At 38.6% G+C, this 18,070-nt stretch overlaps 1 protein-coding gene across 5 annotated transcripts in view; it reads right to left on the bottom strand.

The window, feature by feature from the left end:
- tns1b (tensin 1b) overlaps nucleotides 1-18,070 on the bottom strand; it is a 293,434-nt gene that overhangs the window by 177,198 nt on the left and 98,166 nt on the right. For all 5 annotated transcript variants that reach the window (XM_067408603.1, XM_067408600.1, XM_067408602.1 and 2 more), the window contains exon 2: nucleotides 8,658-8,772. In XM_067408603.1, coding sequence (XP_067264704.1) covers nucleotides 8,658-8,772 — 115 coding nt within the window. The remainder of the gene's footprint in view (nucleotides 1-8,657; nucleotides 8,773-18,070) is intronic.

Here is an 18,070-nt window from a genome sequence, read left to right as displayed (position 1 = left end):
TGGACACGAAGATGTAATTTAATTTCACCTTTAATCATAACCGATCATATCCAATCATAGTATGATGGAGGCATTGCCTCCTCTCACGACTTTCCTACAATTATTTTCAGTTACCCCTCACTAAACCCAGCAACCCAAGTTTTAGGGGATCCGTTTAAAGTCAATGGGCTCAGGGGAGGCAACAGCTGTTGGACAGTATATTTTATAAAAACAAGTGACTTTTACACCTTTTAATGCCACATTTTGTAATATTTGCATTGCATTTTATTTTTCTAATATTGATTATTTTATCGATTATCACGTTTTTTGTTTTTTTTGTGGAGACACTGCCTTTTTTTCTTCCTCAGAGGAAACGCCCCTAATATTACATAACATTTTAATGATTTTGCTATGGAGAAATAGGGCATATTTTTTCCATAGCAAAATAGATAGATGTCCTTTGGTTACAAACAGCAGATAACTCATAAATGGCACTTATTTGAAGTGCCATCTCTGATCACAAGAAAGCCTTTAAAAACCTAATCCACATGTCTGCAATTAATTCAAGCACTAAAAATGACAACAACCCATATTCATTTTGCAGCTGAATTCAGTCTGACCTGCTGTTCTCATGTCAAGAGCTCGACTGTGATCAGGGCTGCGGAATAAACGCTTTATTTACGATTAGATGGGACACAGCTGGCTGCGGTAAAACTACATTCGTTTATGAGCATCATGGCAGGATGCTTATCTTCGTAAGGCTTTTAAGTGCAGGTATGGTTTATTTCAAACAAAGTTTACTCAAACAGAAACAATTCATATAATATATATATATATATATATATATATATATATATATATATATATATATATATATATATAAGCTCAGATGGAAGCAATTGCAATTACAATGATCTACTAAAAGATCATGTCAAGCCAATAAGCCCAAACGATCAGTTTATACTCACATAGACTAGTACATAGACTTTAAGGATTAGTGAAGTATTTGCTGCCTTTTAAAGAGATATTCACACTGACAAGTAAAATACATGCACATTCTGTACATATTAGTGATGCACCAAAAGTTTTCATTTAGAAGAAAACCAAAACCAAAAATGAAGTTTATTTAATAAATCAATTAATCACATTTATTTAATAATCAACACTGCATATAAACATTTAAATTGCACATTTTATTATTTATAACTTTATAATGATATAATCATTGTTTCTATTCCAATTTGTTGTTGAAATATAAAAATTAAACAATGACTGTAATAAAACTTGTTTTCATGACAGATTCAGACAAACACATTAAATAATGAAGACAACAGGTTAAGTAAAAATCTAGTGAATATGTAATATAATGCATATATTTGGCAAAAATGCTCCTCTCTATAGTTATTTTTTCAAGCTAACTAACTGTTAAGGCTGGTGGTGTAGAGATGAGGCAGATAACAGATTTCCACAAACATATAAGACTTTAATATTAACAAAGGCAGAGTACACCAAACTAGCATCAGACAACAACGAGAACGGACAAGGAGTGAATGGGAACACAGGGTATAAATACAGATGACTAACAAAGGGAGCTAAACAAGGTGATGGGATGATTAACAAGACACAGGTGGATCAAATGAACTAATCAACAGAACGGGGAAACTAGGTCACAGGGGAAGACAAACATGGGGCTCTGTAACAGTTCGCCCCCTCCCGAATAGGCGCGTCCTCGCGCCGTAAGAGTCCAGAGGAGGGAGGGAGGGGGTTCTGGAGGAGGGCGGAGTACAAACAAAAAAGAAAAGAGTCCATAGAAAACAACAAAGACAGTCCAAGGGGGACTGGAGGGTGGGAGGAGCCAGGGGGAAGCCAGGAGCAGGAGGAGCCAGATGTTACCCCAGAAGCCAGCCAGGACGAGGCCCCAGGGTAGAGTCGCAGGTGGGAGGAGCCATGGTGGAGTCGGCTTGGGGGCAGACGACACCCTGGGGACGACCAACGGAGATGCAGCTGGAGACCCAGGTGTAACTGAAGAGCCGACGAGCCCACGCGCAGCCAATGGTCCTGGAGACCGAGGAGGAGCCATGGCGACGAGCGTCCGAGGAGGAGGCGGACATCCAGAGGGTAGAGGCTGAGCCGGTGGGACCGAGGATGTAGGCGGAGCTGGAGGGAAGGAGGAGCCAGGCGGAGCCGTAGGTGCAGGCAGGTGGACGACTGACCAAGGCGGAGCCGGAAAGACGAGGGAGCCCGGAGAAGCCGTATGGCCGATGGTGTCCGGTGGAGCCGAGGGAGGGAGGAGCCAGGGTGACGCCGAAGTGTCGACGGGCCGAGGTGGAGCAGGGGGCGTGGAGGCTGGAAGTGGAGGCAGGGGATCCTCTTGAGTGGATGTAGTGGAGGACCTGAAGATGCTCGACATCCCCACCTGGCATGTGGGAGATGTCGAGTAGCTGAAGGGCAGAGGTGATGGTGGGGCTGAGGAACTGGCTGTGAGACTGGGTGACGGAGGAGGCGGGAGAGGGAGGCTGGGTGGGCAGACAGGGAACTCAGGAGACGGAGATCTGGAGAACACTGGAGATTGGTCCTCTGGAGGCTCAGGAGAATCATTAAAAACAGGAGAATCAGGGGAATGGGAAGTCACCTCTCCGAAAAAATCAATTAAATCAACTGTAAAAATGTCTTTCAGTTCCTCAGCATATTTGCCAGTGTCAGTCATAGTTTCCATTGTGGTGGTGTTGTGGGCGGAGCTTTCCTCCCAGCCCTCGAGCTCCACAAGCACTCCCACGACGTCAGATGATGTTACCGGCTCACGCACCTGGTCAGAACCTTGCTGTGAGGTTGGCTCCGGGGCGATGGTACGGTCCGATCCTTTCCTCGGTCCTGGCTCATCCATTGCGGTGGGCTGGCCTCCTCGGTCTGCGGTGGGCTCGTGAAACATCTCCGTTGTGACGTTCGTCGATGGTGACTGACTGGCTTCTGGCAGTGGAGTGGGGCTGGCGGCGAAGTCATCCTCCGCGGGGCAGATGGTAAACGGAGAGTTGTTGTTTACCAGCACCCACTCCACGAGTGCGGCGAAGTCCTTCTGAGGACCACTCCCTGGGAGGCGTGCCCGGGACCGCTCACTAAGGCTGGAGATGTAGAACACGCAGAGCGAGCGGTCTGGATAGTGTGTGAGGCACGCCAACTACAAAAAATTCAGGGTGTGTGATTCCAGGGAGCGGTCCCTCTGCTCCAGGCACAAAAGGGCAACGGCAGGGTCCATGGTGACGGAGAAAGGGGAAAAAACAAACAAAAAGAAAATCGCCGCAAAAACTGTATTGGTCCGTTCTTCTGTTAAGGCTGCTGGTGTAGAGATGAGGCAGATAACAGATTTCCACAAACATATAAGACTTTAATATTAACAAAGGCAGAGTACACCAAATTAGCATCAGACAACAACGAGAACGGACAAGGAGTGAATGGGAACACAGGGTATAAATACAGATGACTAACAAAGGGAGCTAAACAAGGTGATGGGATGATTAACAAGACACAGGTGGATCAAATGAACTAATCAACAGAACGGGGAAACTAGGTCACAGGGGAAGACAAACATGGGGCTCTGTAACACTAACAAGCTATGAAAATTTAATGTCTTTTCTGAGATAAATGTAATGTTTTGTGACATTGTTTACAAGCGGTTTTATTGAAGTATTTCACCACTTGAAACACTGATTGAGCGATTGTATGCAACATACCTTCTGATGTTCATTCGTGTTTATTTCCTGCTATAACTAGTAGTAAAGAGGAAGAGATGATCATTTCACATGCTGCTTGAACTGAGGTGGCAACAGTGATTTGTCACGCAACAATTAAGAGAAATGTATGAAATGTATTGTTTGAATTTCATTATAAAATCGATAGAATTGAAAGCTTACACTTTGTTCCATATAAAAATTAATAAAGCATAAAACTTATTGCCATTATTGGATGGGAGGCGTGCTACAAGTAATGTTTAGTGAAGTTCTGTTCAGTCATCAGCTGAAAACAGCTGGTTCATCATAATGAAGGTCCATTAAAAATGAGAAATCAGTGAAATCAGAGAAATCAGAAATCAACTAGTATATCACTAATGCATGTAAAGTTGCTGCATTGCATCACTTCATAGTTCAGTGCCGTCACTTGACGGCAATTCAAGGCATCAACCATTTGCCAATCCATCCACAAAGTGGACCATAAATCTCTGTCCAGTCCTGTCCTTTCCATCTCAAAGCCCATAGCCATCAAAGTTCACTAAGAAGGACTCTCCCCTTTGTGTTGTGATGGACATGGACTGGAGAAAGCAGCTATTTAACAGCTCACACAATCAGCTAATAACCGTCTCTAACTCAATGACTCAATCCTACTTAGATGGGACAAACTCCCCAGAGACACGTGACAATGACAGATCTATCATACTGAATGGAAATCATTAACCAAGATCATCTGAACAATCAAAACATCAAGTGCTAAAGGCTTTGAGTATAACACAGACTGCAGATGTACACTGTATATGAATACAGAAAACACAACAATCAACTTTGATACAGACATCGCTTAAGGCTAATAAATCCCCATGATGACTTGATTGTTTAAATAACTATGGATTTTTTAAGCAACAGCTGTGGATGAAATGGATACATTGACTGGAAGTAAATGAATCAACCGTCACAGTCAAGAAACACAAAAATACAAAAATCACAATATAGTGGACAGCACTATAGAGCATTCAATCACTCAACTACAGAAAATGCCAGAGAAGATTAAGAAATAGTATTTATTTCATAATAATTCAATTAGATATTATAAATATTTGTATTAGGAATAAATAAATATATAATAAAATATATTTAAATAAATGAATTTGAAAAATGTATTAAATGGGACCTATTATGACTCTTTGCACAAGATGTAATATATGAAGTTTCAGCTCAAAATACCCCGTAGATCATTTATTATAGATTGTCAAATTTGCCCCTGTTTGAGTGTGAGCAAAAACACACTGTTTTTGTGTGTGTCTCTTTAAATGCAAATGAGCTGCTGCTCTCTGTCAGCTTCAACTTTTAGAATGAAACTGGACGTTTCTGAATGGTTAGTGGATAAATTTATGTAGTTGCTGTGGAGTTGATTCAACTCATCGACTAGTGTGTGCCGTCATGTTCATCTTTTGTGCAAAACCTTTATGAACGCCCACTATAATACCAGCCATAATACACACCAGGCTAACATTTATGATTCCTATCAAATGCTGTGAATGATCCAATTTTTTTTTTTTTTTTTCCAAAATATCGCTCGGATAGAAATGCTACTTTTTTAGCAATCAAGCTTGCCAGGGTCAACTTGCAGGCTATCCAAGCTAATGACACTCTAAATAGTGTTCAGTGCTCGTCTGTGCAGCCAATGACAGAACAGTTAGCATGCTTTCCTCGAACTTTTGCCATAGTGTTAGAACTGGTACAGCGTTGTTGCTTGCGAAAACAAAATGGCAGCACCATGGGAGGAAAGGTGCAGATTAAGAAGCGGTAATATTATAAGATCCCCTTCCTATGTGACAAGGGGAGCAAAATCTGAGCGGCTCGTTTTTTCACATGCTTGCAGCAAAAGGCTTGCCAAAACAAAGTTACTGGGTTGTCCTTTTTCATGTTTTCTGGGTTGGTAGATGCACCGGGGACCCAATTATAGCGCTTAAATACGAAAAAAGTCAGATTTTCATAATATATCCCCTTTAAAAGGCTACCACTTCAGATACAACTATTCATTCTCCCTTTGTAGATGGTTACAGTACAGCACCAAGAAGTAGTTTCTTTTTATTTTCAAATTATTTTAAATTTAAACTTTAATGTGTATTGAACCTAAAACATGCCATGTTTTGAGCAGGACTTGTTCTGGAGTTGAATCTGAATGTTTCTGCAGCCCCTGAGCATCAGACAACTCTAACGAAAGTTTAACAGCAAATCCCTTTCTTGATACTTGAGTTTCTGCTGGCACTACTCGGTTTTATGTAACAGATGATAATAAAGCGGTGAAGTGGAGAAATGGAGACCTGGTTTGCCAGAACCCCGGCCAACCAGACAAATACTGCCTTCATAGTTACAAGCCTGAACACTTTTTATCATTACTGTTGACCCTATATAAGCCTTACTCAAACTATTCAGCAGAAGAAAGTGGTCTGCACTGAGAGGTTCAACAGTGGCTATTAGGGGTGTAACGATACGCTCAGCTCACGATACGGTACGTATCCCGATACGGAGTTCAAGATACGCATAACGATATTTTGAACAAAATGAAACTGAAATTCAAATAAGATTCATTTAAAAAAAACATTAGCTATTAAATTAACATGAACTTAGAATTAAGAATCCTTAGGGACCGTTCACATATCGCATCTAAAAAAACGTGTGTAAGGCACAGCCGCACCGCTGCTCCTCCTTTCCAAAGCGCTTGCTCTCCCGTGGCGTCGGTCGTTGCAATGCAACCATGAACCGCGCTCGTCAAGAGGATCAGGAAGTTTCAGCAAAGGATAAAATGATTTCTAGTCCTTGCATTAGCTTTATTACTAGATATAAAAACACCTTGTACTAGGGATGCTCACATTGACCGTTTAACCGTTAACCGAAAGTAAGAATTTTAACCGATTAATACTATCAGTTAAACTTTTTTTTTTGCTGTTTGCTGCATGGTTAAAGAAAAATATGCTATATATACATATATGCTTATTTGTTAACTAATTTGTTAACGCGTTTCACACGTGCCAGACATATTTCGCTAAGCAACAAGCAAAATGAAGCGAGCGAAAAGAAGTACTGACCATTTCGATAGAAAGGGTCAGGCGCTCCAGTCCATTACAATTTAGGGCCATTATACTTCATTTCCCGCATTCCGCTCAGTCTCGTGCGCAAGCCTTTCAAAGAAACTCCTTTGCCCGTGAGCGCGGAAAGACGCGTTCGGTATTCACACTTGCACCGTCCGTGGTCATAACAATAACAATCCTCGAGGTAGGCCTGCTATTTTTATTTGACGGAAAAAAATGTCTAAAATACCGGTTGTTCAAAGCTTCAATGGATTCACCGTGTTTTTGTTTTGTCATCTTAATTTGTTAAACATTTAAGTGAAAAATATTTAGTGTAGGCCTATTTATTTTATGCCTTTTATTTTTTTCTGTTGTCAGAAACGCTGCAGGTGCGTGACAATTTGATAATGTGAATCCAGGTTCAGTTGTTTATCTGTTCTATGCTGCTGTTTGCATGTTAAAATAAACCCGTGGAAGACACAGACACTCGTCAATTGTATTTTGTATTTAATGTCATAGCCTATATATGCCATATTATCATCATATAGGCTATACAATATTATAATCGTATCAGTTAACAGTTAATAATCGGATAACAAGCGTCGGTTGTCGGTCGAGAAATTTAACAGAAATGAGCATCCCTACCTTGTACAGCTATGATCAGCTATTCGGCTGAGTTTTTGATGTTTTGTTACGGAAAGGCCATAGCTGATCGGTTGGTTCTTGTCACATGGCCTGCGGTCTGCTTGTGGCATTCTGAAAAGTTGAGAATTTTTCATCTCTGGAAAACATCAGCGTCTGGAAAATGCATCGCATGCGCGTTACGACCGCGTTGCTTCCCTTGTGAGCGCACCTGCCGCAGGGCTACATTTGAAATAACTGACTTGCACTCGGAAAAGACGCGATATGTGAACGGCCCTACAGAACTTCTTAAAGCAAAGCATCGCAAGCATCTTTTGCTTTTCTGTGAGCAGTTGTTGCTGTGGCACGACTTTTCTCACGCGACCAAGCAAGAAACTGACACGAGAAACGTTTAAACCTGCTTGCAAGATTCAATGTGTGCGCGAAACACTTACTGAACTAGAGAGCTGATTGAGACACTGCTACTTCCATGTTGCAGAGTAGGTCACGGCGGCAGCTCAACCAATAAGATTAGACTTACGCCATATCGTAAAAGTATCGCCATCACTCTACGATTCATATCGTAACATTTTTGCATCGCAAATTATCATACGATATCGCGATATCATGCGATATGTCTTTACACCCCTAGTGGCTATGTAAAGAAACAAGGTTTAAAACTGCCAGTCTGTCTGTGGAAGACTAAATACTTTTGTGCACACTGACAAAAATTAAGAAAAAATGAACGATATTTGCACTTCTGATCACGTCCCCTCTAGAAACGGCCCTAATGATGACTGACCCTGGTGTTAGTGCAAAAACGTCAAGCATAAACCAGGCTTTAACTTCTAGATTTCCCATGATGGAGGCTGACATTCCATTCTGGCTGAATCTTCACCACAGCAGGACTCAAAACAGGTGAATATCCGCCCCAACCATCCTGTCTTAATGGGAAACTCGTGTGGCTCTTTCACTCTGTTCTGCGCCTGAAGTCACACAGGCGATGATGTCATCTCCAGTGGCCAACAGGCCTTCTGTGGTAGAAGCCCTGCGTGTAGCGCCACACACTGTCCCTCACTGGCCTAATCAGGTTAATGATTACGTTTCATTAGAGGAACTGACCGACTGGTCACTGGGAGCAGCTGCCACCCTCACAAACATCTTGACCTTTTTCCATTAGCTCTCATCAGATGCTGGGATGGACAGATGTCCCTAGTGCAAGACACCCCACAGGCGGTCCACCCTCCCCTGGACTGACCTCTGCAGATGAGACCCTCATTGTTTACAGTCTGCTTGCACACGCCGCAGTGCTTCCCCTTCTTGAACGTCTTCAGCCGGAAGGTGTGGGAGTGGACTGCTTCAAACTCTTCAGGCTGCAGTGGGAAAGAAACGAGGAATATTATAGACATATAAAAAAAAAAAATAAAAAAATCTTATCTTAGTCAATTACATGTATATTTATTTTCTTCTTTGTGTGCGCATGTCCGAGAGAAGCAGCTTATCTTAGGAAAAACAAAATGTCGAGAACGCTTTGTTCTTTTGAAAATTTAACCCAGACCATCTCGATGAAACAGAGAACCTTATTTGGGAATGGTGCAGCTGCGTTTAGGTATGACTGAGGCCCCCCGCGCTTCACCCTCAGTAGGAGCGAGGGGGGAGAGAAGGGCCATCCAAAAACAAGAGACATGGACAGGATTTGAGCCGTTGCAGGTGTGTTATGTAAGCTGGAACTGCACATTTGGTTCTGACAGGCTCAGATGGGCTGCGCTCCCCTGAACGGACCCCCTGTTTTAGCCCTTCATGTTTTCATTATACATAATGATGTCTGACGTTTCTTTTTCCTGCCTAAATTTAATGTTTAAGTGTTAAGCAATAGATTTGAGCAAGAGGGTTAAATAAATTAATTTGTTGATAATGAGCTGTAAAAAAACAATGCTGTACAAGATTACATGACTGAGAAAAAAAAACAACTCAAAAATAGTAGTACAGTTCAGGGTTATTATAGTTAACTAAAACCGTTTAGTTCATTGAAATAAAATTAACTAGACTAATAAAATTAAAATTGAACCTTATTGTAAAGTGTTACCAATTAAATTAAATTAAATTAAATTAAATTAAAACTTTCAGCTTTAATTTCAGCTTCTTTTCAGCTAGTTGCCAAGGCTGATCTACTAAGGGTGCTTTCACACCTGCCTCATTTAGTTCGGTTGAATCGTACCAGAGTTCGTTTGCCCCTTTGATGCGGTTCGTTTGGGCAGGTGTGAAAGCAGCAATCGCACTCGGGTGCGCACCAAAAGCGGACCAAACAAGCGTACCGAGACCTGCTTGAAGAGGTGGTCTCGGTACGCTTTCAAACAAACTATGGAGCGGTTCGCTTGAGATGTGAAAGCAATCCGACCCAGTTAATATAAAAATCAGTAATGTCTGATTCGGTGAGTGAGCACATTATTTACCATATCTGAAAACCAACGAGCGCCTCTGGTGTGAAATTACACTTCTCTGTGCGAGAATGCTGTCCTGACGAAGCCTCAATTCCCGCTCTGCTTCATTATAAAATTCAAATGGTCTCTCTTTTGACAGACACACGGACAACAGGTCGCCTACTAGACAGCGCTGGGAAATCCAGAGAAGGAGAGAGAGAAAGAGCGCGGGTTTGAATTTGCCGCAGCAAATATGAACGGAGTATATAATTTAACTGCGGGACAGACGGCTGCATTTATAAAGTGTTTGTGTGTGTCTCGACAGTTACAAATAAAGCCACAATAAGCTCATTGAGCTAGCTTGTCAATCATTATTTTGATGGATGACGCAGCGAAAACTCTGACCAATAAGAGGACAGTTGTACTCGCATGTGACTTGCCTGAACGCATTTTTGTACGCTTTGAAATGTTGCCATGTGAAAGCGAACCGAACCAAGAAGAAAATGCAACATTGTAACAAATTTAGTCCCTGTTTTGGAACAAAACAAGCATTCCGTAGATGTGAAAACACCCTGAAAAGTAAACAATAGTCAAACATGAATAAAAAAATAGCAGTACAGTTCAGGGTTATTATAGTAAACTAAAACCATTTTGTTAATTGAAATAAAATAAAATGAACTAATCTAAAACAAAACTAAAATAAATAAAATAAAACAAAGCAAAACAAAAACAAAACAAACACTAAATAAAATAAAACAAACAAACAAAAAATTAAATTAAATAAATAATAAAAATAAAATAAAGTAAATTAAAATTAAATTAAATTAAATTAAATTAAATTAAATTAAATTTAATTAAATTTAATTTAATTTAATTTAATTTAATTTAATTTAATTTAATTTAATTTAATTTAATTTAATTTAATTAAAACTTATTTTATTTCAGCTAGTTGCCAAGGCAATATTTCAAATTTTCATTAAGTTTAACTTGATGTACTAAAATAACTAAAACTGAAAAATATACAATAGCCATACATGTCTTAAAAATAGCAATACAGTTCAGGGTTAACAAAATTACTAAAACTTTAACTAAAATTAAAATGAAAACAGAAAATATAAAAGAAAAAAATATTCAAAATATTAATAAAAACTACAGTATATATCAATGATACTGAAAAAACACTGGTACAGTCAAAGGATCACATAAAATAAAATGCATAAATTGTTTTAGATGGAACATATAGGGTTGTATAGGATGAATAATTTCAGAAAAAAAAAACTGGATGCGATGCTCAACATAATTGAAAAATAAATTTAAGTAAAAAAAGAAATATTTTAAATAAATAAATGTTTGTTCTCCAAAAAAGCTCACTGGTGTGCAACTGAATTTCCCAGCATTTTCAGCAGATTTAAGCACCATGTAGGTGGCACTCCCCTACGACTGCCAGTCTAGCTTGGCAGGGATTTGATATGCCACGTGTCGCATATATTGTGATGCTGACGGGGCAGCACAGAGAGGAGGTCGGAGTTCAGCTGGCACTGGTGCTGGCCAGTGTTTTCTGACATTTGGACAACAAACTCCCAACTGTCTTCATTCTGTAAAGTTTGTGTGAGTGAGCAACAGTAACTAAGGGGGAGGAGCTTAGCAAACTTCAGCTGCTGTAAAAATACATGTAATGGATCAGAACTACTGTATATAGAAGAAATGACTGTATATGAAAGATCCCCTTAAAGTGCAGTAATATAAGACACCATCTGGATTTATAGACAAACTAGTTCAGGAAAATAACGCCACAGTAAACATGAGTCTATACCTGTACTGCATCTAAATTGGCTCTATTATATTATCTCAATTCTGTAACATTTTTACCAGTCTACATTATGTCTTTATGATCCAAAATGCAAAGCAATGCTTGAGGGTTTATTTCATGTGGACAAAGATGCTTTATGTGCAGACCTCACCGGAATGAAACTCCACGGGAAAGTGTGACATTGACGGCTATGTGCCAACAATGACACGGTCTCATTTCTATTCCTCCGTCAGGACGAGCCTCGGCACCAACTTAATGTGATTAGCCTAATCTAATTAGCCATAAACAATCAATGCGCTGGGCAGGAGCCCCAGTCTGAGATCTGTGTGTCTTTAACAGATGCTGCATACCATCACAATCTACACATACAGATATATACAGACTGCAGTCCGTCGCCTGCTTACTGTATGTGTACAGCTCAGTTTGAAAACCAGGGATTTAAAAGGAACTAATATAAAAATTGTTCACCCAAAAAATTACATTTCTGTCCTTATTTACTCACCCGCATGTTGTTCTAAGACTGTATGAAGTTTCTCTTGATTTTGTGGAAAACAAAAGGAGAATTTCTGAAAAAACTTTCAAGGTCCAAAAGGACCAAAAATCAGCAGAACAGCACCATAAATGTAGTCCATATGACATGTTTGCTATATGCCAAATCTTCTGCAGCCATACAATCTTGACATATCAATACTTCTGACTGTTACTGATGTTGGAAGTTGGAAGATCCGTGCAAATAGTTGTGTAGGAGAGGAACTATTTCTCCATCCACTCATCTGAACACTAGATTCACACAGACAGAGCAGTGCAGTATTAAAATATGTATCTTCTTTATGACTCGAGCAATAAATAATTAAATATCACTATTATTATTAAAAATAAAATTATTGTAGTTTTTGTTGTAATAATACTAAATCATGCTCTATAAAGTTTGATAGTCTGTTATGTTAATAATGAATTTTTCATGTTAAACAGCTCAAAGAAATTTAACTTTCCATTTAACAGAAGTATCTGTACCAAAGACTATAGAATAACACAAGACGTGTCACTCGTATTGTTTTGAATGGGAGAAAGTGCAACGTGCAATATGGCGGAATAAGTCCCGCTTTCAAAATAAGAGCCAATTGTCGATTGGTAAAGTCACCGCATCACTGCAGCGGCCGTTAGAAGCTCCGGTTCCTATAGAAACAGTCAGACGTGAGCTTCCTATAGAGACGCGCACTTACGACTACACATGCATTAGCTTGATAAAAATATCATTTTTGGTCATGATTCGAGCGTTTAGAAACTAAATTTATGAGACAATTGTTGTCAGATTTCATTGGTGATTTCAAAAATGAAATTGATTTGAAAGCTTGACAAACAGCTTTGGAGAATGTGATGTTTCCACATTCAAAGAGATGCACTTGCATGCCCAAGAGGCATTTCAAAGATGCATAAAGTGAAATTACTTGTCTTAAAGGGACTTTGATCTGTACTCAGGGCTTGACATTAACACCCGCCAACCAGTGGATTTCAGCAGTGGCGTGTAATACAGTCACTCCTACTAGCCACTTTGGTGGGTTGAAATGTATATATAATATATACATTTCAAGTCAATTCAATTCAAACTAAGTGCAATGTAGTGTTGTCAAAAATAGTGATTTTGATACATATCAAATCGATTCAGAAATATCTGGAAAGCTTCCAATACTCCAATTTTCTGCATAATAGATACACAAGACCAGCTGCTCTTTCTCTCTCTCTCATCTCTCCGACAGAAAGTTGACACACAAACCCGCCTCCCATCACTCACTAGTTTCATTCGCTCCTGATGAATATTGTTGGTGTTACAGGGCTCGAATTTCGGCATAGAATTGTGCATATTGCACATAATTTTACTCACTTACTTTTTACTTACTTTTGATCGCGCTCTGACGACGGAAGTGATGTCTCGCGCTCATTGAAGTATATGGGCGAGACATCACTTCCGTCATCACAATGCGTTTTTTGACCTCACTAACAGGAAGCTGAACGAAGTTGGACATAGTGGTGTATTAGAGGTAAAAATTATATAAATAATGTTCGGTTTCTCGCACAAACCGATCGTTTTGTGTCTTAGGACATTAATGTGTCGTCATGAGCTGCAGGTTTTAATTTTGATTTGTCTAAGCAAGTTTTATTCACTCTTATAGTTGAAGTTCCCATCTACTGCTATTATTTGACTGACAGACGGCAGCGGTTGCAGTTAAAAATCATAATTTGCGTTCGACTGAAAAAAAAAGTCACCTACATCTTGGATGCACTGGGGGTAAGCAGATAAACATCAAATTTTCATTTTTGGTTGAACTATCCCTTTAATGTCAAGCCTTGGCTGTACTGGTATCAATATTAACAGTATTAACCAAATAATGATTGGTTTGAGCAGACTGAACAGAAAAAAAGAGAGAATGCAAAAGACCAGACAGGAAAATGTCTCAATCTGAGCTAATGTGAGAGGAGAACGAGACGGGGACCCGTGAGCTTTTATTCACAGGACTACAGGAGGCTAAACTGAATAAGACTGAGAAACACTGACAGAAAGATTCTTGGCACACAACATAAATAACACACTCCCCTACTGACGCTCCCTTGTTTACTCCAAAAATACATACGTATACATACGGCCCAAACAATGCGGCCAGGCTCTGCTGTTGCGCAATTGTTTCAGAACAATGCAGGCCTTCTGGGATATGGGTTATTGTTATGGAACGTTGTGGCTGGGGATGCAGGAATCATGGGGAGGGCTGGCTAACCTTCCACAGTCTTTTGAAGCAGATGGGGTTACGAATTACCCAATCCCATCACCCCAAACACTGCCAGCCTTTCAAATGGCTCATCTCACTCTCTCAGACTGGCACAAAGGCCGAGCCCCCGAAGCAGGGCACACATCTTCCATGGCCTGCGTAACTGTATACACAGCCCCCTCGCCGAGACACTAAGCCCCTGGGAAAGGCACTCAGGCCCATTCAGACGACCAATCCACACACAACACAATACAGCCTCTCACCCCAATGAGAGGAAGAGGTGGGGCGGGTAAGAGTAGACAGCGCAGGACATGGACCCCAGACAGCAGCGCAAACACACCGATCCATGCAGAGCCCTCATTACTTAATTGATTAGGAGGAAGGAGGGAAGCAACAGGTGATCAGGTGTCAAGAGCTCCATCTATATCTATATATATCTATATCACTAAAGAAATTTATCTCAGTATTTTTCATCTTTATATATTATATATATATATATATATATATATATATATATATATATATATATATATATATATATATATATATATATATAAAAAATGTATATATTTTTGGTTGTTTGCCTGTTTGTTTGTTTCTTTCAAGTATAATGGTAAGAGGAAATATTAAGCAGCACAACTGTTTTCAACATTCATAATAATCAGAAATGTTTTTTGAGCAGCAAATCAGTATATTAGAATGATTTCTGAAGGATCATGTGACACTGAAGACTGGAGTAATGATGTTGAAAATTCAGCTTTAATCACAGGAATAAATTTTACATTTTAAAATATATTACAATACAAATCAGCTATTTTAAATAAATATTATTAACAAAATAATTAACTCAATTAACTCAAATACATCTTACACACCCAATACATATATGCATACATACATATATATTATATATATATATATATAACATATATGCCTACATACATATATATTATATATATATATATATATATATATATATTATATATATATATATATATATATATATATATATATATATATATATATATATATATATATATATATATATATATATATATATATATATATATATATATGTTTTTAAAATAAGTCTCTTATGCTCACCAAGGCTGCATTTATGATTAAAAATACAACAACAACAACAAAAAAACAGTAATATTGTGAAATATTATTACAATTTAAAATAACTGTTTTCTATTTGAATATATATCATTACTCCAGTCTTCAGTGTCACATGATCCTTCAGAAATCATTCTAATATGCTGATTTGCTGCTCAAGAAACACATATTATTATCATTATTATTATTATTATTATTATTATTATTATTATTATTATTATTATTATTATTATTATTATTATCAATGTTGACAACAGCTATGTGTCATTTTCAGGATTATTTGATTAATAAAAAGTTCAAAACATCATTTATCTGAAATAGAATGCTTTTGTAACATTATACACTACCATAACATTTAAAATGTTACAAAAGAATCTATTTCAAATAAATGCTGTTCTTTTGAGCATTCTATTCATCAAATAATAATTCCTGTAGATTGGTTGACTGGAATGTTGTTCCAGGATAAACAAAATATGTTGACCCAGGAATGCATCTAACATGGCAAAATCAGGAAGTGCCTAGCTGACACTGTCACTTCTGGTGACTTCTGGTTGACTACATGCAAAAAGCTTTTCCCACAACCGTACCACTAAAAGCACCAGCACCTGGTCTCAGATGCGGTTACTACAGGACAACAATGATTCCAGATGGGGCTGTGTGTGAGAGAGACACTGCTGTAAAGCCACCTGTGATTCTCTTTAATGGCTTTCTTTGAACTTGACGTAAGGGAAGACATTTCCTAGAGGAGCTGGAGGAGAAAGATAACACTCTATTCTCACAGTGCTGCAGTGGGGCCGGACACAGACAGGAAGTGCTGTTTCATGGAATAAATGAAGTAACACGGGTTTGGAACAACGTGAAGCTGATTTTTAGTGAACTATTCCTTTAAATGAGCCATATGTATCAATGTGCCTACTCATTTAGCTACTGAAAGCTTCATCCACCAGGCCCAGAAGCTTCTTTCTTTCTGTTTCTCACTCCCTCTGACACCCATTCACTTTCTCTCCATCCTTTCAGCTCAACAAGACACAGACTGGGCACACGGCCATCAGCACTGAGGCTGAAAATGAGGTGTGTTACCATCAGAAACTCATCTTGCTCAGGAGAGAGGAAAGCATGTGTCAAAAAAATATAGACACATGGTCAAAACAAGTGACATCTGGAGACAAATTACGCTAGCTAGACGTTGACTATGTAGGAATTCACAGCTATTTTATAGGGGTGTGATGAGACAGTTAGCTCACGAGACGGGACACGAGATTGGGATCACGAGAACAAGACGAGATTGTGAAAATAGAGACCAAATTTTTCTTCAAGCATGATAAAGAGCTAAGAGATGGTTACAACTACACATATTTATATATAAATAAATACACTTATACAGTGATGGCTTATAAATACTAATACATGCATACTTATACATACTGCACAAATAGTAAGTAAGAAAGAGAAGCAGACTGCAGATTTGGAAGAGTAATATAGTAACATTATTTCAAAAAGTCCTTTGGTATGATCAATTCAACATGTTATATAATGCAATGTCATTAGTGTAGTTTTAAGAATGGGACTGAAATTTGAGTAAATGAAGGCTGCTACTCAACAGATGTGGGGTCATTTAGTTTTATGTCCTAGTACAGTGTGAAAGCATTAGTCTCTCCATCTGAAACTCCACCAAACATCATGGGAAAGTGTATGTAGGCGTCCTGTGAGGCGTGGTAAATACAGCCATTCACCTACAATTCTCTTAGCGTTTAATCTGTAAATTAACAATGTGAATGAAGTCATTCCAGGGTATTCAGATCTGCCCTTAAGTGATGTTAAATTACAGCAGTTGTTACTTAAACACATCCTCTTAAAAGCAGCATGCTACAGTAGATCGGAGTGCGGAGCTCCAGCAGGTCTGTCTGTAAGGCGCACACACATTCCTAATGTATATGGTCACCTTGCAAAGCCCTTTCTTTTTGCAGAAGGAAAATCAGTGTCCGAAATCACTCCCTGTTCCCAATATTGTGCAGTCTACTGGATGTTAGCCATTGTATACACCATAAAAAATAAATCTGTAAAATAACGGAAAAAGTACTGGCAGCTCATTACCTTGACATTGTCCAGTAATTTTACGGACATTTCCGTTAACCCTAAAACACAACTCAATGAAGTGCAAAATTCTAAATACAGGTTAAACACCTGTAAGAAATAAATATGGAAAATTATGTTAAATTAATACAGTACATTGTGCCCTATTTTTATAGATTTTTAACATTTTCTTAATTCTTAGTGAACAACTTAATCTATATGGGTCAATGAAATGCCAACGTGTGATGAAATAGAAAAAGAAAAAAGAAAAAAAACTTTTAAAAGGAAGGAAAATTCTAGTTTAAAACATGTTTCAGGTTCTTATAAATGTATTCTTTGTATTTGTGTTGGTTTCATATGGTCTAGATACATTTTTATGTCAATTTTCAGAAAAGTTTTGACTTAATGACTTGTGGTGTAACCAAGTAAACATATTACTTTCCATAAGTATCATGAATTATTCATTTATAAATACCATTACATTTTG

Source organism: Chanodichthys erythropterus, chromosome 14 (assembly GCF_024489055.1).
Source record: "Chanodichthys erythropterus isolate Z2021 chromosome 14, ASM2448905v1, whole genome shotgun sequence".
In the NCBI taxonomy this organism is placed as follows: domain Eukaryota; kingdom Metazoa; phylum Chordata; class Actinopteri; order Cypriniformes; family Xenocyprididae; genus Chanodichthys; species Chanodichthys erythropterus.
Note: the sequence above shows the minus strand (reverse complement) of the source record. Positions and strands in the feature narration are given on the sequence as shown.